Raw genomic sequence first — 10,892 nt, forward strand, 5'->3', positions numbered from 1 at the left:
GGTGTGAGCCAGCTCACAACCCCTGACCTGCGCAGTCACGATTCCCCCCGAAGGCAGAGCTCGAGGGGAGCAGACTGCTTTGCCGGGGCTGGGCTGGGGGCGCTGGCCGCTGTGTTCTCTGATAAGAGGCACCTGGGAGAGACTAGCCACGTGTCCCGGAGGACACAGCAGAGTCTGAGCGCGGGCAGTCACTGTCACACGCGAATCTCCTCGGGCCCTGGCTCGCTATTTCATCCGTGCCCGCTGTGGACATCGAGGTGGCCTCCTCCCCGACGTTTCCAACAGGCCAGCGTCACCTCCGTATTCTCTCCTTCGGTGACACCACTTAGGCTCCTGCCAGCTCTTGCTTCCGGGTGGGATCCAGCCCGTCTCTTCCAAGTGCTGTTACTTTGATCTGATGGGTTCTCAGGGGACTTGGCCGGCATGGAAACAAACGAAATTCTAATGCAGAAATTAAGGGAGATTCAGAGTTCCTGTTGTGAAATTCCAACCCTTTCTGCTCTACGTTGGATACAACAGCTTTTCGGTGCAGGCAGCTCTAGGTTTCCAGCTCCTATGGGGTGACGGGAACAGGGTACTGGTCTGTGGGGGAAATCAGGAAGACCTCATCTGATAAAGGGAGCTGAGCAAATGAAGGCAAGTCTCTTTGAGTCACAGGGTCGGTCCCCAAATGTGTGATAAGGCCTTTTCTTCTCTGCTCTGGAACCAGGTTATTCCCTGTCCCCACCCTAGGGAAGAGGCAGGAGGGTAGGGTTCTAGAAGGCACGGGGTCCTAAGTGCTGGCGGGGTCTCTGCTGCCCCAAAGGCCGTCGCTGACGCACCTGCTTCCCCGGGGCGGAAAAAAAAGCACCTCGCACAGGAGCCAACGGTTGAGACGTTTAGACCGTGAGATCGACTTTATTAGGCGGCGTAAATGCAGGCACATTACAGGTGCTCAGAGTCTAAGGCTCGAGTTTTAGAATCAGGTCTCGATTCTCTCCTTACCAGCCTCGCGCGTCGCCTCAGACTTGCAGGTGCCAGCGTGTGAGAGGCTAAAATGAGAGGCACCATCTGACTGGCGTGAGGCACGGCCCCGGGCCTCTCCCTCCTTCTGGTCGCAGCCACACAGCCAGCGCGTCTCCTGGGACCCGTTAGGACGCGTGTGTGCGCGCAGCGGTCGATCGGCCGCAACCTCGCCGGCTGGTCACCAGAGCCGTTTTCTTCCGGGCGTTCAGGGGGTGCAACATGGTTTCCAGGTGCCACGAAAGGGTCTAGAATTCCAGGACGCTGCTCTGCTGCTGAAAGGACGTGTTGCCCCCAAGGAGCAGGAGGGCGGCGAGGAGCAATGCATCGTCGTGGTCGTCCGAAGCGTGAGAAAAAGAGTTTAAAAGGTTCTAAGCTTTCCCCCCAAGTTCCACGTAACTGTCCTGCTCCCTTCACGTTCTTTGCAGGCACAGAGATGGGGCGGGGCAACAGCCCGTGCTGCAAAGAGCGCCGGGCTGGGCGAGGGGAGGCAGGACAGGCCCCAGCCGGGGCAGGGGGGCCGCTGTGTGGGCAAGGGGACGAGGGCCCATCTCCCCCGGCGGAGGGCCTGCAACACCCGGTAACTCCGGGCGACCACGGGAGCGCTTGGCTCTGGAGCAAGGCGTAGGCAGAGTTCAGACTCTTCCTGGGGGCAGAGCGGGGCTGTGGGTACAGCCTGCGGCTGGGGGGCTCAGGCCGGGCCGATCAAGGCCCAGGAGAAGTAAGGGCGCTTGGGGCCTGTGGGTCAAGCATCAAGTAGGCCAGGCTGCTGTTCTGCAGAAAGAAGAAGCATGTACAGTGAGAAGGGGGCACGTCCAGAAGGAAGGCTTCATGCAAGCTCTAAGAGGCTCAGAGAGAAGACTGGGTCCCCGGAGAGGAAAGAGAGGTCACCGCCTTGCTCGGCCCCGTCGGCCCTTACCCGGCCCCACGGCGGTGTTTCACCCGAGCAGGCCTGCATATCTACCCTGCTCACAAAGCGGAGCTTTGGACCCCAGGGGCCTCGCCTGCATTTTTTCGGCTTCCTCCTTCCCTCCCCCAAAGACGCCTGCAGCTCGGGGCTGGTCTGCCAGCTGTCTGAGAAGACTCTGTCTCCCGGGCATTGCCAGAGAGCCCCCTACCCCAGCCCTGTTCCCAAGGGTTCACCTCAAATAAGGGAGTCACGCGGGTAGAAGGAGGTGGGACAGGCTCCCATAGTTTAAAGTCAGGGTGCGAGGGTTGGGGTCGTCTGGGACAATGACCCCTGAGTTCAGAGTCAGGACCCGGCACTTTCGTTCTGCTCTATCATTTCCAAGCAATTTTTATGATTCTGGAAAGTTGCTTATCCTCTCTGACCCTCACTCTCTTCGTGTTTGATCTAAGGGTGTTGATCCAACCGTTTTTAAAACCTCTCTTGCTCTCACATCAATAGGTAGACGGTTTGGGATTTATCAATAATCAGTATCGTTATTGTTTCTATTTACTGCTGGAAGACCTCATTCGTGTCCCTGGAAGAAAGCGTCAAGTGGGGGAGCGGCGTGGCAGCCGGGGTCTCACCCCCAGAGGGAGCCCCCCTGTCCTTCCCTCCCGCCACGCTGGCCCATCCACCCAGGACTGACCTTCACAGACCACAGCCACGTCCTCTCTGTGGTTACAGTTGTGGTAGCCCCAGGACCTGTGTGGGCACTGCTCCAGGGACAGCTCCTTCCCCGAGCAGTTGACGTCGTCCAGCCAGATGCGGCCGGCCCCGGGGCCGAACCTTCTCCGGACTTTGACAGGTGGAGACAGGGGCTCCCCGCAGCCCAGCTGCCTGCACACCACCCGGTCTGCTTCCTGTCCCCAGCCGTCGTCGCAGACAGAGCCCCACTCGCCCTTATGCAGCACCTCCAGCCTCCCCTCACAGTGGCTGCGTCCTCCTACCAGCTTCAAGCCAAAGGGATCTGCAGGTGCAGGAGGAACAGGGGGGAGGGCGGGAGGCAGGGAGGATGATGGGTAAGCTCCTCTGAGCCGGCACTCAGATCCCATCAGCACCCGAGACTCTCCACCCGGCTCCCAAGCATACATCCCCTTCTCTGGACCTGACCCCGCGGCCCCGGTCCCTTTCCTTCACCAGGATTTCCCACCTCCCCATCTAGTTTAGTAAAATGTGACGTTAGCAGGGGCACCTGGGTGGCTCAGTCAGTTAAGCCTCCGACTTTGACCCAAATCATGGTCTCAAGGTTCGTGGGTTTGAGCCCCGCGTCAGGCTCACTGTGGTCAGCGCAGAGCTGTCGGATCCTCTGTCCCCCACTTTCACTCTGTCTCTCTCTCAAAAATACACATTTTTTCAAAAACGTGAAAAAAATCGAACGTTACTAAATGACTTTCCACTAGTTTTTAAAAAATTGGAGAGCTCAACAATACCTGGAATGGTGTGCCTGTTCCTACTAAATAGAATTCAATATAATAATAGTTCATATGAATATAGTGTTTAAGATGGCTTAAAGCACCTCCGTATACAAGGGCACATATTATTGTCTCCATTTTAACTTTTTTAATGTTTTATTTATTTTTGAGAGAGAGACAGAGCCAGAGACAGAGCATGAACAGGGGAGGAGCAGAGAGAGCGGGAGACGCAGAATTTGACCGCTCCAGGCCCCAAGCCGTCAGCACAGACCTGAACATGGGGCTCCAGTTCAAGAACCGTGAGATCGTAACCCGAGCCGAAGCTGGACGCTTAACCGGCTGAGCCACCCAGTTGTCTCCATTTTAAAAACAAGAGAATTGATGGGCGGCACAGCTAAGTTACTTTGTTACCGTCATCTGATGGATGACGGGTTCTCCCTGAGCCTCGGTGAAAGTGAATCCGATTGACCTAAATTCATGACTGAACCTGCCTCTGGACTCCTAGGCATTACCTTCACATTCGACCCACACGTCCTCATTGTGGGTACAGTTGTGTTCCCAAACTTCAGAAAGGCAATATTGAAGGCTCACTTCTTGTCCTGAGCATGACGCCTTTCTCTGCCAGATGGCCCCTTGGCCCTGGGTCGCTTTGTTGCAGCCTCTCCGGGTCAGGGTGGCCCGTCCACACCCCAGCTGCCGGCACACCACCTTGGCGACTGCAAAGCTCCAGCCTGCTTGGCACACAGAGCTCCACTCCCCTTGGAACTTCACCTCCACTCGGCCCTGGCAGCGCCCGGGGCCATCGGCCAGCCTCACACTCTCTGTGGGGAAGCAAAGAGCAGGTGTCTGCTTACACAACAACATGATCCTCCCAGAATAGAGCCCCACGGACACGTCCCTGTGCTCTTGGCGCTTAGTACGACGCATCTAGAGTGCTCAGCGTTGCCTCATGGGTGCTTGTGGAAAGGACGGACAAGTGAGTCGATGGAGTGAATGTCATTTTTCAGTTCCAAGTGAGTTAATTATTTCTGTAACATTTTTAGTTTTTCAAGTTATTTTCACGTTCGTATTCTCATTTGTTCCTCCTAAGAGGCAAGCGGAGGCGTTGCGTAGATTTTTACAAAATAAATGCAATAGTCACCTACACATTGTGTCCCAGACCAAAAGCTTTTGGGTTTGTTTTCAGTGTTTATCACCCAAGTATCGTGGGTTAGCGCTCCTGACCCTCCACCTCTCCAAGAAATAGGAACGAGATTCCAGCGTCAGGCAGCCTGAGTGGTTGTGTCCCTGGTTATGGTCTGCAGGGTGACAAAGACAGGACACAGAGCAACCTAACCCTAACCGCCACCAAACCACAGTCTAATGGGGGGGAAGTGCACACAGAGAGGGGACTGTTAGCGCACAGGAAGCAAGTGTGTGGAGAGGGCGAAGAAATACGGCAACTATACATACATACACCAGGCTTGTGTGGGTTTCCTGGGAACGGCTCTCGTCCACGCTCCAGATGGTGGACTCCTTGAGAGCTGGAAGAGCATGCGTCATACTTTGCTTTTTTTCTAATGTTTATTTATTTCTGAGACAGAGAGAGACAGAGCATGAGCGGGGGAGGGGCAGAGAGCGAGCGCGAGACACAGAATCCGAAGCAGGCTCCAGGCTCTGAGCCATCAGCACAGAGCCCGATGCGGGGCTAGATCCCACAAACCACGAGATCATGACCGGAGCTGAAGTTGGACGCTTAATCAATTGAGCCACCCAGGTGCCCCTGTACTTTTTTTTTTTTTTTTTTTTTAGCACCAAAACCCGGGAAGCATACGTCGTACTTCACCAGCTCTTTTCTTCCCCATACCTCCTGCCAAGATCCAGACACAGGTTATACTCTTGATCCAACATTTAGTGGTGGATGGATCTGTGCGTGCTCGTGTGTGTGTGTGTGTGTGCGCGCGCGCACGCACGTGCACAAAGGGGAGAAGCAGCCCTTCACGGAGGCTGAAACTACGGTGAATGCTGTACCTCAACCAAAGAGCATGGGCAATACTAAGTGAGGGTAGTGTTCACCTGCAGGGCCCACGATCAGGAAGAGGTGAGACACGAAGGGTGAGGAGCCAGTCAGCCACGTGTCGAGTCCACAGTGGGCTCAGACAGGTGAACTGGCCGGAGGGGCTGTGGTACTCACGCTTGCACACGGCTCCCGCATCCTCAGCATGGGAGCATCCGATAGCATCTTCCTTCTTACACTGAGACAGGCTTTCTTCGATCCCATTGCATCTGAACAAGTGGGTGAAGACTTTTTGGTCCTTTGGTGTCACTGGTCCATATACAGTGCCACTCATGGTCTTCTTGGCCTCTCCACAGTCCAGCTCCCGGCACAGCACGGCCACAGCGTCCATGTTCCAGTAGTCATCACACACGGTGACCCACTCCTCATCCTGCTGCACCTCCACACGACCTTCACAGCGGTGGTCACCTCCCACTAGCCGCACTCTGGACAAAGACCCTGCAAAGGAACGGGAGCCTGGCTGGGCATCCGGAGGAGCCCGGAGAGGGTGCAGGCATCTCAGGAAACTTCCATCACTGACAGAGGGTGTTTGGAAAGCTGGGGGATGGGAAAGGAGGGCTCAAAAGGGAAGGGGGGGGAGAGGAGCTTCAGGACCTCATCCCTAAGCTCTGATTCTGCTCCCTTTTAATTTACCCTGCCAAGAAACTCTACGGCAAGACACCCACAAACACATGCTCACGTGGCCAGACGGTGGAAGCCCCAGGTCAGAACACAAACGTAGAGGTGTTCCCTGTTGCATTCTTTCTTCTTGACCCTGTCCTTCCCCATGGCCACCAGATGAGGCAGGATGTTTAGACATAATTTGGGCTGAACAACCTGACTCTCTCTCTCTCCCAACATCAACGATCTCCCCTACCTTGCTGCTCCCTATGACATCTTCCCATGTCCGAGAACACAGCTCAGAAGAATGCAGAGAGAAGTAGGCAAAGGGCCAAGCCTTTGTACATCTGAACTTCGGTCATTAGTCCAGAGGGTTCCAGCAGCCGGGGTAGGAGGCAGCCTCCCCAGAGCCTCCAGATAATTTCTGAGGAATCCAGAACCTGTTTCTGCTTCCCGGCTACAACTCTGAGGGTGGAAAAGAATAACTGAAATCCTTTCCCTCTTCCAGCAAGACATAGACATAGAGTGATGGCTGTGGGGAGGACAGAAACGCGTTCATCAGGCAACACACTTTTATTGAGCACATACTATGTTCATGAACTCAAAGAACAGTGACCAACAAGACTGTCCACACTGTGTCCTCAAGGACATTATATTTAAGACATCTGAGGCAACCCCAGCGGGTCTCCTGCAGCCTCCAAGTGACAACGTGGCACAGAAAAGCTGAGTCAGTCTTGCTTCCACGGGATGGGGCGGTTGACCTTAGAGAGGTCTGGGGCACCTGGCGGGACCGCACGTGCCTGCTGGTCTGTGACCAACCAGGATGCGAGCATTGTCGCCTATGACCACGTGGGACACGTGGGTGACTCAGGCACCTGCAGGAATGGAATATGACCTCGAAGGAGCAGATCTCCCACTGCCTCTGCGGCACACAAATCCTCTAGAACCTGCATTCAACCCCAGAAGACGTGGCTGAGTGGGAAAGCTCTGAGCTGGCTGACTTCAAAGTGCTTTGGAAGTTGACCTTTGGCTTGCTCATTTGCTTTTGTGTCTCTCCTTTTCCTCCAAGTGTCTTTTGAGGGAAGCAATGTGAGGCATGGAGGCTAGAGACAGAGATTTAAATGTAACTACAAAACAACTAAGCAAGGTTTTCATTTTTGCACACCTAAGTTTGCAGCCTACAAATAAAGATAACCCTAGAGGAGTCACCCAGAAACAGCATTTCATTGCAAGATTAGCGTTTAAACAGGCATTATTGTGTCCTCTGGGATGCTAGCTGCACACATTATCTGACTCTGAATTGTAAAATTCTGGCTCTAAGTGAGTTTTCCTTTCCACAGAAAGGAGGCATAGAACACTTCCTAGGAAAGAAGAAATATGTAAGAAAGAAACAGCGTTAGTGTCCAAGAAACCCAACTGCGAAGAGATCTGAAAGCCAGGGAGAAGGGCTGGGGGACCATCGAGGCAGCTGCGTCCCCGGCAGTGTCCTCGACCTATTGTGTTGGCTGATGGTTCCAGAGCAGAACCCTGGGGTGGAGGGGGAATGTCCTGGGCCATGGAAAGCTGGAGAGCAGTGGTCCCTGTGCCAGCAGCAAGAACAGCCCTGGAAGCCACAGGAAAAGGCCCATGTAATCTGAGCGTCAGGCTGAGAACCCCAGGCAGCACTCCAGAAGGAATCGAACTGCACCCTGCAGATGTGGGGCCCCTCCCTAGTAAAGAGGCTAGAGGCTAGTGGCTGCCCCTCTCTCGCGAAGCCTCTACCGTCAAGACAAAGAAGACGGATGGGGTAATATCTAAGGAGCTGATAGTCCACGACCAACCCCCTAGAGTCTGGAACATCAGTCTTCCCCTTGAGAGACCCATTCCCCTCGTATGTTGCCTCACTCGAGGGGCCGGTGGAGGCTGAAATCCAGTCCGCCTGCTGCCGGTCGAGCCACAGGCCGCATACAAGTTGACGCATTTCTAGTTCAAAGGAGCCATGCAGGCTGACACAGGGTCCTGCCAGTGGTAGAGCCCAGCAGGGCAAGAGGAAGCTCCTCACCCAGATATGCCCGCGAGGAGGTGAGGTGCCTTCCGAGCCCCAAACAAGGCCATCTGCTGCTTGGAGGTGCCCAAGAGTCTTGGGCCACAGAGGCCAAGTGGGAGGGAATCCCCTTTCGGGAAATGCCACCCGAATCCCTCCCAGGTTCTGGAGGTGGGAAGCCATCCACATAAGACTGAGTGGGCGGACTGAGAAACTGGGAAGGAAATCTACCAGGGCTGTATCGAATAGAGCCTCTCTCCATGCCCCAGGAAGCTCCAAATTTTCCATCTCTGGAGCTTGGGGCCCCCCACCCCCCCGCCTCTCAAGGACCTCAAAAAGTCTTACCTAAAATGCCAGGTCCAGTGCAAATGGCTGGGGAGAGAAGAAGGAAGTTGAGTGAGATCATACAGTCCATTTCCAAGGCTTTGTTCAAACAACACGACTGTCTCTAAATTTTTTGCTAGACTTTGTGGGGCAGCTAAAGTGTGGGTACAGAGCCTCCAGACTCAGTCCTGTGGGGACCTTCCCCTGCAAGGACTCACGGACAGTGGCTGGGAACCACAAAGACCGGTCTGCCACAGCCCATCATGTTCCCCGAACACGCAACGTTGGATCTGCCCCAGGGGTGTTGTGCAGCCTCTGGGCTCCACAGGAAGAGGTGTCAGAGGTCCCCGGAATGGGCTCTGGTGCAGAAGGCAGCGACACCACCAAGGCAGCTCAGAGCGGGGGAAATGGGAGGGATCGTCTACGTTCACTGGCACTGCATTGGGACCACAGCCAGTGTACTGTTTCTGTAAAGGGCCAGATCGCAAATAATCTGGGCTTTGTAGACACACGGTCTCTGTCACCACTACTCAACTTTGTCACTGTAGCGTGAGAGTTGCCATGTGTCCGAACGAGCACAAAGAGCATGGCCATGTTGCAACCAACCTTTGTTCATAGACTCTGAGATTCAGACTTCGGTGCACAAAATGTCATTCTTCTTTGGATTTTTTTTCCCACCGTTGAAAAATGTAAACACCATCCTTAGCTTGGAGGCTGTTTGCTGGCCTCCGGGGGCTCAACAGGTCAGAAAGCAGCTCTGTATTTGCTTCCCAATCCCCAGCCTTAAGCACCGGCACGTCTTAGGACATCATAGTTTCTTCCCGCAGGACCTCTGGGTGGCCGGGATCCTCCATGCATTGGGCTCCCTTCTAATGCTGCCAAGAGTCCTGAACCCTGTGTCCACCTGTGGTCCCCGAGTGGTCCCCGAGGCCCTAGGCATTCTGCAGTGCAGAACAGTTTTTCCCTCCCCACATCTTGTGGAATGTTTGTGAAGGAGCTAATATCTTTGGTCTAGAGCCTTTCAGGCAGATCCAAGAATTTCAGTGGCTTGTTCTGAACTATTTGCCAAGTAGTTTCTTAACAACCCTAAGCCCTTGGCCTTCAGGATGTGGCCGCTTGTCTGCAGCTGTCTAAAACTCCAGATCGTATCACACATAACCCCCCACATCTCCAGTAAAGAGCACGAAGCATGTGCACACAGAGAGGAAACTGAGCGTGTCGACCCTGACATGCAGGTGTGAAAGTGACAGAGCCCAAGAGTGACTTGAAAACTCTGGGGCAGAGTAGACGACTGCGGGGGACCGGACCGGAGAGGCTTCACCAAGGAGGTGGGGCCAAAGGAAAGTCGGGAAGACAGGGTAGGATGCATGTGATGGGCTGGCCCGCTCTTGGGTGATACGGGGACACACTGGAGTTTAGGAGAGTGGCCAGCATCCTGCACAGAGCACGTCGATGTCCGGTTGAGAGCCCAGTGCAAGCTCCAGTGATGCACCAGAACATCAAGACAATACAAAGTGGGTAAGATTGGGATGCCTGGTGGCTCAGGCAGTTGGGCGTCCAACTCATGATTTCAGCTTAGGTCATGATCTCGCGGCTCATGAGTCTGAGCCCTGCATCTGAGTAGAGGCTGCTTGGGATCCCCTCTCTCTCTCCCTCTCTCTCTCCATCTCTCCCTCTCTCTCTCCAAATGAATAAATAAAACTTAAAAATGGCTGTGATTAGTTAGGGAAGGGACCTAGTAGGCATTGTTGGATGCCCCAAGCTTCTTAATTCGTGAAAAGTCTCCCACAGGCCTCTAGAGAACATAATATTCTCCTCATTCCATAGATGAAAACAAGATTCCAGAGAGAGAGGGTAATTGAACAATTCAGACAGCCAAGAAATCAAAGGACGAGAATTGAAACTCGGGTCCCTTTGACTCCAAAATCCCATTTACTGTGAATGAATCTGGATGATAAGAAACTGGGAAACCCCGCATGAACACTTTTTGGAGGAAACTGGACAGCGTGGCCTGTGGAAGGTGTTTGCCTGTGGTTCTACTTCCTTTTCTTCCCCCACCTGCTGCTACGCATGGTTCACTTGTCTTTTTCAAAAAAAAAAGTGCCTTTGGGGAAATTTATGCAACAGGGGAAATGATAGACTATTATAAATTTGTCAGGGCAAATAGAAAGTAATAGGAAAAAAAACTAAAACCTCTGGGGATCACAGTGGATTCTAAATTGGGTGTGGACTGAATGGCTTTGGGTTTAGAACACTGTTGGACACAGAAGGGGCAGGAGAGCAGAAGTCACTCCTTGAGAGGGAGTGGGACCAGCTGGGCAGGGGGTTCTGGGGGGGGGGTCTGAAGCCTCAGCCAGCAGGGCCCGAGATACTCACCGAGGATTAGGGAGAAGAGTAGCGCCATGAGCCAGGAGACGGGAGAGGCTGAGCTGGAATCCGAGGCCGCGAGGAGGCCCCAGGGCAGCAACGGAGAGTTCTAGGCACAAGTGCACCGCGGGACAGAGGTCCTGTCTGCAGCAAGAGCAT

The 10,892-nt window shown here is 54.2% G+C and overlaps 1 protein-coding gene across 1 annotated transcript; it reads right to left on the bottom strand.

Annotated features, from left to right (window-relative positions):
- Positions 1 to 869: 869 nt before the first annotated feature.
- On the bottom strand, positions 870 to 10,892 carry CD5L (CD5 molecule like). Its single transcript, XM_053908880.1, has 6 exons — positions 10,743 to 10,892; positions 8,388 to 8,414; positions 5,537 to 5,857; positions 3,876 to 4,184; positions 2,598 to 2,918; positions 870 to 1,776 (listed from the first exon to the last, which is right to left on the bottom strand). The coding sequence occupies exons 1-6, from the start codon at positions 10,768 to 10,770 to the stop codon at positions 1,748 to 1,750; spliced, it is 1,035 nt and encodes a 344-aa protein (XP_053764855.1). The 5' UTR covers positions 10,771 to 10,892; the 3' UTR covers positions 870 to 1,747.

Source organism: Panthera pardus, unplaced genomic scaffold, assembly GCF_024362965.1.
Source record: "Panthera pardus isolate Hobbes unplaced genomic scaffold, ASM2436296v1 HiC_scaffold_21, whole genome shotgun sequence".
Lineage (NCBI taxonomy): Eukaryota > Metazoa > Chordata > Mammalia > Carnivora > Felidae > Panthera > Panthera pardus.

Bases quoted from the DNA above. Each gene is read 5' to 3' on its own strand.
- CD5L (XM_053908880.1), bottom strand. From the start codon at position 10,770: ATGGCGCTACTCTTCTCCCTAATCCTCG. The intron at 4,185-5,536 runs GTGAGTACCACA...GCTTCCCCACAG, and splicing joins TGCGGGAGCCGTGTGCAAGC to AGAGTGTGAGGCTGGCCGAT. The intron at 1,777-2,597 runs GTCAGTCCTGGG...TTCTTTCTGCAG, and splicing joins CGTGGCTGTGGTCTGTGAAG to AACAGCAGCCTGGCCTACTT.